This window comes from Melospiza melodia, chromosome 1 (genome assembly GCF_035770615.1).
Source record: "Melospiza melodia melodia isolate bMelMel2 chromosome 1, bMelMel2.pri, whole genome shotgun sequence".
NCBI classification, from domain to species: domain Eukaryota; kingdom Metazoa; phylum Chordata; class Aves; order Passeriformes; family Passerellidae; genus Melospiza; species Melospiza melodia.
In genome coordinates this window covers 122354515-122368341 of record NC_086194.1, presented here as the reverse complement: position 1 = coordinate 122368341, position 13827 = coordinate 122354515, and the positions used below count along the sequence as shown (strand labels likewise).

General features: G+C 37.2%; 1 protein-coding gene across 2 annotated transcripts in view; it reads left to right on the top strand.

The window, feature by feature from the left end:
* ANKRD12 (ankyrin repeat domain 12) overlaps positions 1 to 12263 on the top strand; it is a 59630-nt gene extending 47367 nt beyond the window's left edge. For both annotated transcript variants that reach the window (XM_063166209.1, XM_063166217.1), the window contains 4 exons: positions 5694 to 5792; positions 7953 to 8096; positions 10575 to 10670; positions 10995 to 12263. In XM_063166209.1, the coding sequence (XP_063022279.1) occupies positions 5694 to 5792; positions 7953 to 8096; positions 10575 to 10670; positions 10995 to 11180 (525 nt within the window). In that variant the 3' untranslated portion in view covers positions 11181 to 12263. The remainder of the gene's footprint in view (positions 1 to 5693; positions 5793 to 7952; positions 8097 to 10574; positions 10671 to 10994) is intronic.
* The last annotated feature ends 1564 nt before the right edge of the window (positions 12264 to 13827 follow it).

The following is a 13827-nucleotide window of genomic DNA, read 5'->3' as shown; positions in this document are numbered from 1 at the left end:
TATTGCCAATATTTTAAGCAGGATAGCCTGCCAGCTATCTCAAATGCAGCAGATGTAATCTGCTGTGTCCTGGCTTTTGTAATCCATCAATCTAAAGTGTTCATAATTTTATTAAATAATGTCAAGGTTTTTTTCCTTTTTACTGAAGAACATCTGTAGTTCAGAGACACTTGTTTAGGTCTAAGATCTCCATTTTTGAATGATCAAGTTATTATGTCAGCTCATCTAAGATAACTCAGCCTTACTTGAGAGTAAAAACCTTCAGCTTTTTCCAGTAGAGTTGAGGAATTTTTGAAGCAATGAACAGAAGTTTAATGTGTAAATTTTAAAATTTGCTTTTTTGCTTCATTATGCAGCTAGTCTTAATTCCCTACACAAGCTATTTGTTCTCATTTTTTGGGAATTACTAGGCCAGTTACAGTCTAAGAAAGAATGTGGGTAAGACCTTTTGCAAGGTCTGTAGGTGAACAAGGGTGTATGGTAAGCTTTACCACGATGTTCCAGGCTGTCAGCCTTCCCAAGTCTGCAAATCTTTCTCAATGTTACAGAAGCTGTTGCAGCTTTTTTAACATCTTTATCACTGGAGGCACAGATTTCATTTTTTTAAAGCTGCTGCTAGTCAAGTACATACTGTTTCCGAGCTACAGCTTACTGTTTTGGAATCACACTTCAGTGCTTAATTTGGGATAAGTGGAAAGTAGAGAAACCTGGAATATATTTTTCCCTGGCCCATCTCCTACCTGAGCAATAGAATTCAGTTCCCAATCATAAATGGCAACGTGTGTAGACACCATAAGGAGGACAGAGTTTTGACTTGATATTAAAGCACTGCCTTATAATTCCTTCCTGTCTCTATTGCTGTGTATAATAGGAGCTCTGCAGTTAATGAAAATAAATTTAGGTATTGGAGAGCAAAATCTCAGGTAACAGGTTCAGAAAATATCAGAGATGGATAAGTGCTTCCTATTCTCAATGGCTTTTAATTAATCATTGAAAAGAAAAGCCTCTTTAAATAAGGTTGATAGAAATGTGAGTATGTAATTGAAGGATTGCAGTTACTGATTTTTGTCTCATTTAGATTTCTGGTTTACTTCCTTACACATACATGTTCTGATGGTAGTGATATTTTAAACAGTTAATTGTTTTGTATATACTTTGATGCTCCTGGTTATATTCTACAGATAGTAGAGAAAACAGGTGGAACTTTTTATTTCAAGTTCCTAGAAGCAAAAAGGAATATAATAAATTTTGAGAAGCCAAAATAAATTATTGGGAAATTGGTGATTATTTTCATTAGAGTTAAAGTGTAAGAAAAAGCATGAGTTTTGCTCTAAATAAGAAGATACTCTAAGCAATTCAGTTTTGTTTGTATAAAAAATCTCCAATATGACTAAGTGCTTTATTTAATTACTGTCACTTGTGTGCAATTTTGATAAAACTTCTCAGGTTTCCTTTCAGAAAAAAAATACTGCTTAAAACATTAGTAATATTTCAGATTTAACTTACTGGCAGAATTTGCTTGTGTACGCAGTCTAATGATTTTATTTTGTCACCACTGAAAGTCACAGTCATAATAATTCCTGTTACAAATACCGTGAACAGGGGAATTGCTAAACCAAGGATCATTTCATTCTCAGAAATGAGTGTTTTTTTCTTGTACATATTGTCCAATAAAGTGAAAATAAAGACTAGGCTTAGTCTCTCTGAAATATTAATAGCGTATTGTTATGCCTATAATGCAGAATTTAATAAGCAACTGGAAAAATACCTTTTTGTCATGTTTGTTTTGCAGTTTTTTCCTTCAATTCTCTAATGATTCTCTGTTAACCAAATTTTTGCCTCATCAATTTACATGGAGAGAAAGTAGATACTCTTTCTTTAATTATTGCTGTGTTACAGATATCCTTTGTGTAGGTCTGTGTGGAGACTGCATATTTAGCTCTGACACTGAGACTTGGAATGGTTGGTGTATGGAACAGTGTGTTTACTGCTCTTTGCATTGGAATTTTAATGATGCATTGTGGTTTATCTGATGAACTTCAGACATGCTGTAGGTGGGAGCCAGGAGATGGTGTGCTAAAACCTTGTTTCCACAGCCTTGATTATATATTGTAACTTACAGCCCGGATCACCTAAGGCTGTGAGGATATTCATGTATGAATTATGGCTTCTCTCTCACCAGTACAAATACAAAATATAAGGTAGGAGACATCAGGTCAGTTCAAAATAGAAGGAAACAAATCTGGTTCTTCTAACAGAGAAATTTCAATTGTACTTGGCTCTGTTGCCTTTCAGGTTATTCCATGTTGTACAGGGCTCAGTCATCTTTATCTGTATTGTCTCCTGAGAGGAGGTGCCAGGATGATTCACTGCCATCCTCCTGTGCCTATCTAGCAGATGTGTTTTTAGTAAAGGGGATTCTGTCCAGTCTCCCTGGCATTGCTGTAGAAACTCAAGTAGTAAGATCTACTTTTAAGGGTATTGCTAGAAACTTGTGTTCAAAATACATGAAACAGAGCATTAGAGCAGGCCAGTTGTTTGGATGACATAGAAGAGTGGAGGTTTGTAGCCGGCAAAATAGAGATTGAAGGTTTATAGAGTGAAGAGTTGATGCTGTAGCTGGATTTGTTTTGAAGCATGCAAGGCCTGCAGGAAAGTTGCTGATGGATTTGGATGTGTTGGAGATGGGAAGGGCATGCCTTGAATGTGAGCTCTGGCCAATCCAACCTGCCCTAATGGCTGGCTCCAAGGGAGGTGGAGCAGAGGCACAAGGCCAAGATCTGTCTGGCTTTTCTGGGTCATTTCTCAGACTGGGAAAAGAGAATTCTCTGAAGCAGGCAGGGCCCGTTTGCTTCTCTCTCTTCTCTATGGAGTCTGGGCCCTTAAAATAGTTTGATGCTTTGGTTATGCAAAACAGAGGGCACCTTTTTTATTGTGGAGTTTAGTTTCATGCTCTATTCTTACAAGTCCAACTTATGTGTTTGTATTTTCCCTACACAGTTTTTTGTGTTCTGTGTAGTAGTTGTTTCTTTGACTGGAAGGTCCAGGAGGCTCCTCTGGCTGTTCCTGCCTCAGAGCCTTTAAGTCAGACTTTCTGGTCTCAAAGAAACCAATTTCCTTTGTCTGAATCCAGTGCTGCTTCACAAGCTGGAATTTCCAGCAGGTGGTGTGCAACTTGCCCTAATGCTGTGTTCAGACTCCTAAGGATCTGAGGCTCACCCTTCCCAAGTTTCCAAGAAGAGAGGAAAAACCAGAAAATTCCATAAATGACTAACCAAATGTAGTATTTTGGCAGGTGGTGCTGGGCTGGGCGGGAGTGAAGAGTTTATGAATGTATCCGGTGGCAATAGGGATCTCTGGGGTCATGGAGACCTGTCAGTGTCACACAAGTCTGAACATAATCTGTGTTCAGGGCTGAGCATAATCTGCTGAAACAGAGTTCTACACATTTAAATAGAATATCACACAGCTCTGCTGTCTAGATGATCAGCTCCTTGTCAGGTTATTTCTATGATGTTGATTCTTATTTCTGTTGCACAATCAGTCTGTAAATTTAAGGGCATAACATTTAAAAATATTTGAAATGTAGTGACATTACATCTTCAGACTGAGAGAGGTTTAGATTAGGTAGTAGGAAAAAATTCTTCACTGTGAGAGTGGTGAGACACTGGAGCAGGTTGCCAAGAGAAACTGTAGATACCTCATCCTTGGAAGTGTTCAGTGCCAGATTGGATGGGGCCTTGAGTACCCTGGTCTAGTGGGTGGCATCCCTGCTCATGGCAGGGGGCTTGGAACTCCATGACCCCTGAGGTCCCTTCCTACCCAGACCATTCTGTGATTCTGTGAAATTGTTCGAGTGATAAGGATGCTTGCCAGCTCTGAAATTTTTATTTCTGGAAAATCCATGTGCATAAACCCAAAGCTTATTTAGATACTCTGTCTTGCTTCTTATCTGTGTGCTTTTCTGTAAGCAAAATAGTGGAGATTTTGGGAGACGTTTTGGGTTTCTTGAAACTAAAGCTTGATATTATTTACAAGCATTTTGTCTTATTTCATTGAAAGACTGTGACAGCACTATTGTATTGTACCATGAATGCAAAATCTTCAAGAAAAATAGACTATAGGAGGTGTATTTGTTTTTAATACTGCTGTTTTACACAAAATGACATATGCCATAAACATTACTGGTTTGAGAACCAAACTGTTTTCACTTGGAAAAATGAAGTGTATCTTGTTTTGTAGTTTGAAATGTGAAGGAGTTGAATGTCATTTTATACAATATAATAATTTAAGGAATTAACTGCAATCAGTTATTCAGATTATGTGCTATAATTCCAGAGGCATTGGCTAACTTCCAATTGGGAAAAAAAATGTCCCGAAATAATTTTCCAATATAATACTAATTCAAGCATTTCTGGTAGATAAATCACTTCATTGCTGGAGTGTATAGGTGCAAGATTGATACTAATAATCTAGTTTAACCTACAGTGTGTCTGTATTTCCATAATGGATTTATTTCTTCTTGACAGTTGAAGGATCTATTTTATTGAAAAGAGTTATTAATCTTTCTGCTTGTGTTAGGTATGAGGTTAGGTATGAGGTATAGTAACTGCAGGTATGTATTTGAGCTGTAGTTTTTGAGTATCAGTGGTAGTAGGCAGTGTTTCATGTAGTTTGAATGGGTCTTTGCAAAGCAGTATCAGTGCTCTTACATCTGTCAGGTGTTAAAACCCATGCTGAACTGTCAGCATGCTCTTACATCTGTCAGGTGTTAAAACCCATGCTGGCATAAAGGAAAGTGAACTTTGGGTGGAGCCTTAAAACTCCCAAGAAGTTTATTATTTACTTCTGAAAAAGCATCTGATTTCTGCAGTTGCCAGGAGGGCTCCGGGTGCCTTCTCAATGTTTTTCATTACAGCTCAGACCAGACAGTAATTCTGGCTGTTTACTGTAATTGACTGAAGATGCAAAATGTTTATAGTATAGCAAATCAGTAACAGCATTGATATGTCACTCAAGTCTATTTGATTTTTTTAAAATTATTAAATTATTTTCTTTCTAAGGAATAAGGTTTTTTAAAAACTTACTTAAATAACTGACAGGAAGAATCACTTTTTCAAGCTAGTGTCTGGGTCTCTAGTCTACTTTTTGTGCTTTCTTGTGTTCTCTGTGATTGCAAGATTAGGAGTATGGTTGGTTATCTTTTGTGCAGTATAAAATGCTGTTGCTGTTGTATGAATATATGAAGGGGTTGGGGGTTTTTTTTAGCAATGCTTTACTTTTTTTTACTTTTTTCTTGCTTTTTGCTAGGCAGTTTTTATCTTCTCAAAACAAACAGCTGTGCTTTAAAGAATCTTCAGAACAGGAAGCAAGTTGTATTCTTACTATATTCTACACTATAGCCTTTTAAAAAGAACAGCTATGGAATGCTGATAATGACTGGTTAAAAGCTCTAAAGAGCTTGAAATGCTATTTTCACTTGGGTTTATTAATTTTATGGTATGGAATTCTTAAAACCTTTTACTGCAAACACTGCAAACACGTTGAATTCACATAATTTAAAAAAGTAAAATTATTTTTCTTTTAAAATGCCTTATTGTTTCTTGGGGTTTTTTTTTTTAATAGATCACATAAGCAATGCTAAACATGTGAAATACACATTCACTATATTATTTATAAAACTTTTTCCACAGATTACACCACCTCCATCACTGTCGGACCCACTTAAGGAGCTATTTAAACAACAGGAGGTTGTAAGGATGAAACTGCGCTTACAGCACAGTATTGAAAGGGTGAGATTAATTTATTTTTTATGTCCTGGATTTAAGCTTTAGGATTTTTTGCCTTTTCAACAAACAGACTACATTTTTCTTAATTTAACAATGTTTAGAAGTAATCTTCTTTCTATCCAAATTTATTAATTGGAGAAACTTCGAAGTGGGGGGGGCAAAATAGTTTGAACAGCTGTTAGCAGAACCCTCAAGTTGGTAAGACAACAGCTTTTTTCTGTTAATTGCTCTGAGTTGTGTCCCAGATTTATTCTAGAAGCAGTGGGAAGGAAGCTTCACACTGTCATTTTAAAAGCTAATGATGATTGTAGACTTCAGATCTAAATTGACTTAGTTAAAAGAATTGAAGATAAAGTAAATTCTGTATTGAGAGGAGACATGTGTGGCTCTATGACTGAAACATGTTTGGCAATATTCTGCTCAGAAACTGCCTAACATTATATTAGAGTTACATCTGTAGTCATCACTGATTTTGAGCACAGAAATAGAGAAACTATTGCTGGTCTATGAGTATTCTGTAATTTTAGGTTCCCCTTTTTCCTTGGTAACCTAGCTTTAGATGCCAATATTGTGAGCCAGATAGCTTGTGGGCACAGACAGGGCCCCTTTCTGACATGGATGCATCACAAGGATTTCCACATAGTTGCACAAGGAGTTGCCACATCAAACCCAGTGTGTTACTTTTTCAATTGACAGTTTCGATGTGACTTAACAAACCCAGCTGAGGGAGGGGTTTTTCTTGAATTTAGAATTTCAGTGAAGAGTATTAAATAAGTAGCACAGAAATTGTAAACGTGTTTCAAGTTCTGAGTGAAAAGAAATCAGTTGCAACTAAAAATACTTTGGCCAGCAGGGCAAGGGGGGGGATTCTGTCCCTCTACTCTGCTCTGGTGGGACATCCCTCCCTTAGAGTGCTGCATCCAGCCCTGGGGTCCCCAGCAGAAAGAGGACATGGACCTGTTGGAGTGACTCCAGAGCAGGGCCAGGAAACTGATGAGAGGACTGGAGCACCTCTCTTATGGAGAACAGACTGAGTGAGAAACCTGGGCTGTTCAGCCTGGATAACAGAAGGCTCCTGGGAGACTTCATTGGTTCTTTTCAGTACTTAAAGGGGCTTGTAAAAAAGAGGCAAAGTGACTTTTAACACAGGCAAATAGTGATAAGACAAGGGGAGGTACAGTTGTAAACCAAAGGAGAGAAATTTAGATTAGATATTAAGAAAAATTCTTTATTGTGAGGTGGTGAGGCACTGGAACAGGTTGCCCAGAGAAGCTGTGGGTGCCCCATCCCTGGCAGTGTTCAGTGCCAGGCTGTGGGGAGCCCTGACCAAACTGGTCTAGTGGAGGGTGTTCTTGCCCACAGCTGGGGAGTTGTAGATAGATAATCTTTAAGGTCCATTCCAGCACAGACTCTATGATTCTAACCAAAGCAAAGGTGGTCCTTTTCCTGTTTTCTGAAAAACAGGAAATATATTATAATATTATAATGTACCTTCTTTTATTTTGATAAAAATTAGAGCCATTTTATTGTAGAGCAGTAAACACATACAAACATTTTTCTGTGTCTTAAAAAATTACACATATTCCTAGTTATTTTGTTCATATAGGCTGTTCTTCAAATTATATCCACTTTATAGAACTGTAAGTCAAGTTTTGTCAAGTGAGTTGTATTTTTGTTGTCTCAGTTTAGGAAAGAATATTTATGCAGATGTGAATTTAGGGAGTTATTGCATGTTGTTTTTAAAAACATCATCATGCAAATAATGCATTTCTGCTTCAGTTTGCTTGGCCAGTGTGCCTGGAGAAAAGGCTTCATACAGTTAACATTCACAAATGTGTATTCTAAGCCTATGCTCCTCCTACCTTTCATCTTTCACCACCTTCATTAACCAGGACTTGCCTCAGTAAGTGGAAACGTTCAGCCATCAGTGGAGGCTGGGGCTAAGGAGAAGGTGTTTTCAGTTCTGACATCCATGGGACAATCTTTGCATCATCAAATTGCAATTTCCTATTTGATTAGAAGAACAACCCCTCCTACCTTCAGCATCCAATTTCTCACAGTGTTCAAAAGTGTAAGCCCTGAAAAGATATGTTTGAATTAGTGGATATTTGTATGAATGTTTAACTTACTAAATGTATATCTATATGTTGATATCTTAATTAGGAAAAGCTTATTGTCTCTAATGAGCAAGAGGTTTTACGTGTTCACTACCGAGCAGCCAGGACCTTGGCTAATCAAACTCTGCCCTTCAGTGCCTGCACTGTGCTGCTGGATGCTGAGGTGTACAACGTGCCTCTGGATGCTCAGGTAAAGATTTGTCCTTCACAGCTTCAGACAAAAAGGTCTTGCTAGCCTGGCTCAAGCATTCAGAGAGAATTCTGTTCCCATAGCAAAATTGTCGTGGATTTGCCTGGAATTAAGATTATGCCCATGATAGGTTGTTACTTATATTAGGCCTCCATTGGGTGTACAGTAATGGGAGGATATGTGTGTATGTGTGTGTTCTTTCTGTTTTCTGCCGTGTCTGGTTTTCTTTCAAATCCAGGAATTATGAGATGGATAAAATAAGAACATTCCTCTGCTGATTTTGTTATAAAAAACAGATTTCAGTCATAAACAGAACACGTTTTTGAAGCTTACGAATATAGCTTAAACAAGAGCAAAGAAATTATCAGCATAGAAGATGACATCTATCAGAAATCCAGATAATTGGAATGCAGTAGTGTGTGAAGTGATGAAATTGGTTTGTGAACTCTGGAGATGTTTGTGGACGTATCCACATTACACTTCCCTCCTCTGTACAAGGCAGCTGCTAGAACTGTACCATAAAAAACAGATGACCAGCAGTGAAATGTTGAATGCTACCAGATGGAATAACCTTTTTCAAAATTACTTCAGACTCTATATGACTTACTTGTGCCCTGTAATTTACATGTTCAGTGTGAGTATTTAGTCCTGAATAAAACATATAAAATAAGAAATGTGCTTCACAATCTGTGTATGTTGTATGGACTGTCACTCAAAAGTTGGCTGCAGCTGTATCTCTAAGATAAAATTATCTTGTGGTGTTGGTATTTAGTGGACAGTTTTTCCAATTAGCAAACACAGAACCAGCATTTGATACCTGTTACAGTGGCTGTGAGAAGCACATAATGCAAGGAGGAAATGTTGATATTTTGGGTGTAATAAAAGTATTGGTGCATTGGATGTTGGGCATTTTAAAATGAAACACGTACATTTCCAACATTGAGAGATTTTACATTAGTTCTACAGCCCTTTGTAGAATTATTACAGCTTCCAGTGTTTTTTCAGTCAGTTGCTACGTTTTTACCCAGCCTTTAAAGAACTAGAGCTATGCCCTACAAGGTGATTCAGCAGGAGATAGCAGTTTATGGAGACTGTATTGTTGTCTCATTTTAAGCTTCACACGGATGAATTTTTAAAGCATCATGTCCTTAGTACTTCTAACTGATAGGGCAAAAATTGTTCTCTTCCAAAATTCGGAAAATCCTTTGCTTTATTTCTGCTCCAATTCAGAGGCCTTGAGCTTTTTAGAGATGAGGAATATGTGAGTTGTGCACATAAGTGCATTTTTGTAGTTAACATTTTATAATTTGTTTTAAGTAAGCTGATTCTGTATTTGAATTTATGAAACAAAAGGAATCCTTGTTGGGGGAGAAGTTGAGATGTGCCCCCCCAAGTACTGCCATTTTTTTACCATCTATATAATAACAAGAGCAATAAAATGCCTCTCCTTCCCCCTCACTGCTTCAACAACTTTGGGTTTTGGTCTGTGGTAATTTTTCTTAGGAAACTACATTGCATATCATATTCAGCAAATTATGAAATACATTTTTATATAATTGAAATCAATGTTTTGTACTACCAGCCTGATGGTTTGATTCAAATTTGTTTAATGGGAAGAGTGTAGATGCATAAGAAGACATTGTCCTGTAGTGCATCCTGCAATTTTCCTGTTACCTCATTAGCAAACAACTTAATTTTGTTCTCTAGAAAGGTCAATCTTTGCACATTTGGTTGGGCTTCTTTTTGTTCCTTCTGCTACAGTGTACAAATTCCTGCAGTGTCTTCTTTTCTCTCTGAAAGAGGAACAGCAGCTTCTTGTATTTAGTGGTTATAATTTAAATGTTAGATTGGCATAGTCTGGCTTTAGGACTGTGCATAGACTATATCTAATTTTTCACAGTGGACAGATGTAACATTCCAAATCCTTTGGAAAAAGTTGGAACTAAAAATAAAACTATTTCATTAAGCAGGATGTAATACAGGTCTGCTCAATTTTTTAATCTCCTTTTGGGGATTGTGATGGCGGAAATATTTTTAATTGCTTTCAATACTTGTGTAGTGAGTTAAATAAGGCTGCTTAATTTTTCCTTTATTAATGTTTTTGCTTTTCCATGAGGGATATTGATTTGATACTGTGTTTTAAAGAGAAAAAAGAGACAGTAGTTTTGTGGAAGGATCTTTTATTAGTTAAGACTTTAAGGTGTAAATCCTTAAGCTTCCCATTCTAAATTTCAAAACCAGAGCACAGTAAATAGCTTGAGGAAGTCTGAAAATACCCATTTTTAGTGAGCAGCTGGCTCACAGAGGGAAGTGTTGGTCAACATTTATATTTTCATATACCTTTGTACTTTGAATCTCTTTTTCCATGGGAAGCAGTGTTTGTGGGATTGTTTACTGTTTATGTCCCACAGAGTAGGTTTTGTGTTTTAATGTGTCAGATTGAATCATCAGGTTTTAATAAATGTTTGTTTTTTGCAGACTGATGACAGCAAAACATCGGTGAGGGATCGGTTTAATGCAAGGCAGTTCATGTCATGGCTGCAAGACGTTGATGATAAATTTGACAAATTAAAGGTACACGTCTCAGTTTTTCCGCTTTAAAAAACAAACCAAACCAAAATTAATGTCAATATGAAGATGAGATGAATAAAGAATAGATTTGTGTGCAGTATCATGGGCTTCTGTGGAGGCAACACAAAGGAAGGTCTATCAGTATAGAAAAAACCTAACTTTTGTTTCCATGTAGTGTAATGAAATATTCTGCAAATTTCTAAATATATACTGGGGGAATTATTTACTATCACCAGAGAGGCTCTTAGAGACATTTCCTGTGTTCAAACTTGCTGCAATAATATTTTTTCAAATACTTCAGTAACTTCTTTCTCAATTTCAAACCAGACGTGCCTTTTGATGAGGCAGCAGCACGAAGCAGCGGCGCTGAACGCAGTGCAGAGACTGGAGTGGCAGCTTAAACTGCAAGAGCTCGATCCTGCTACCTACAAATCTATCAGCATTTATGAAATTCAGGAGTTCTATGTTCCTCTTGTTGATGTTAATGATGACTTTGAACTGACACCCATATGACAGCCGGCACCGTCTGGCTCGTCCCTCGCCGTGGACAGCTGGAGACTGAGGTGCAGTGATGCACAAAGGTATTTTTTCTTTTGAGACAGAGCACTTAATTCTGTGGAATACTACCTTTCTCCATAATTCAGGTGTTCCTACAGAGAAGTGTGGCATAGACACTCATTCAAACACAGAAGATGGATGCTGATTTTAAATTCAGATTCCCAGTAACTGCTGTTATCTGTGTTTTAAAATTGCCTGTAGCTTTAGGGCTTATTGCTGAACAAGATGACAAAACCTGGTGAGTTTACAGCGCTGGAAGCTGTTAATAACTAAAACATCCACCAAAAAGCAAACGATACTTATAATCTGCTATAAAGCTTTGTATTATGAAACTTCAGTAACAGTTGAACTCCCACAGAAAAATGATGAGAAAGCCTGTGGAAGAAAGTGTAAGACTTGGCGAAAAAGAATCAATCTTATGATGTTTTGTAAATTACTGTACAGAATTCTTTTTGGAAAAAGATGTAATATTGTCTTCATTTTTAAATAATTTATTTTATACATATTGTGCAAATGTAAATAGTCTTGTAATTAATGTTCAAACCTGTATAAAATAGATATTTTAACTGTAAAACTGTTTTTGTCTAATGTTTTACTGGACCAAAGTTGTTGTTTTTATTAAGTGTAGTGTGTTCCTGGTTGGCAGTTCCCTTTTGTATGGCATGCGTTTGATTTAGCTGCTTGTTTCATCACCATAACTGTAAGAGGATTGAACTGTATTGCATGCTCCACAGGACTCTGAACTCCTTCCCTTCAATAACTGATACCTAAACTGTTGTAATATTTACAAAATCATACTTCATATTAGTCTGCTGTTGTAATGCCATACCTATGACTTCCTATACTGAAAATATTTTTGTGTAAAACAAACCCTTTTTCTCTTATATGGTGGTCTCGTAATAGAGCCTATTTTTTCCAACAAAATGCCTTTGAATTAAAATTCTTAAATTGTATATTGTCTATTTTAATATTAATCTACAGAAGGGATATGTAAATAGTTGTAAATATAATACTTAATAAATTTTATTGGTCCTGTTATTAGTTGGAATTTCTTAGTATTGGAACACTTGATACATCAAACCTTAGCATTCCTGGAATATATAAGGAGACTCGGTGGAAAAGTTAAAAAAAAATTCTCCATGTTGTGAAATTTAATGCTTTTTATTCTTAGTATTGTTAATGACCAGACAGTTAATTATTTATTAGTAGGAGGTTACAGATATTCATGAAAAAGATTTGTTACCCTCCAGGCCGTAAATTATTCAAGAATGCTTGAGATCTGATGTCTGTGAAATTATTTCTGAAGGAAGTGAAGCTTGGACAGGACAGCTGGTTACTTAGAATAAGAGATTTTAAATCCTTGGTTTTGAACTGATCTTTAAATGAGTAGGTGAGCTACTCCAGAGAACTTATTCCTTGTGCTTGTGTGAATGTGGACACACAAGAGACTTTGTGGACAGCAGATTCCTTCCCTCTGCACATCACTGCTGGTGCCAGTTTAGAATAAATAGTAACTCAAGCACAGTAAAGCCAATTAGTATGTAGTTCCTGACCTGTAAGTTGTTTTTGGTTTTTTTCACTTTTAATTTTTTAAGTACCTGTGGAAGGAGAAGTTGTTCCTGCTTTTATTACAGGAATATCTTTCTGACCTCATTCAAAATTGAAACTATTGAGGAAAGAGCAAATTTCTACTCCAAGTTAAATACTCTTCTGAACATAGCTGTAAAATCTTAAAATGCTGCAGAAATCTGTTTTATCTGCTTGAAAAGATGAGGAAAAATGGATAAAGCTGCAAGGTGTTAACTAGCAAGTGGGTACAAGTTACTTCTATCAGATACTAGTAAGTGGGTACAAGTTACTTCTATCAGATACTTGCTAGAGTAGTAAAAAGCAACAGACGTGACTGGAAGTGGCAGAAATATGAGATAGCAGTAATTAAGAGTCTGGCAAAAAGAACAGAAAATAAACTGGGTTGTACAAGTCTTGGCTGTGTTAAAAACAAAGTGTGTGACAAAAATACTTGGTCTGCAGGAGACAAGAAAAATATTTTGGCAGTATCTTGTAAGGAGATCTGAAGACAGATGTTTCTTAGCATTAGTCTGGGTCTTCTTTATAAGGAGAAACGATTTCCCAGTCTCCGCAACAGAGTTTTTACAATTGCAACTTCTTAGTAAGTTTTATTGCTCCAAATGTTTCAATCCCATAGATAATGATCTCTTGGCTTCTCTGATTTGAATCCAAGGTTTGTTCCCTTTTTTTGTTTTTCCTTTTCTTTTCTTTCCCCGAGTTTACTCTGTGGGATGGTACCTCCTGTGTTGTTTAAGGACGCCGGCCTGTGGGTTTACCTCAGCACAGTGCCGGAAGCTGGGAAGAAGGGATGAGGGGAAACACGGCAGTAACGCGTTGGCGCGATGGCTGTTTCCCTCGCCAGGCTCCAGCTGCCTCCTGGGAAGCCCGAGAGCTACTCTGAGTTTCTGGGTACCCAGCCAGGATCCTCTTGTGTTTTTCTTCTAGGGACCAAACTTGTTACCTTGGTTCCTTGGGGCTTGGCACGTGGGAGGATAAAGCCGCCGTCCGGCCGCGTTTTAGAGGTCCTGGGAGA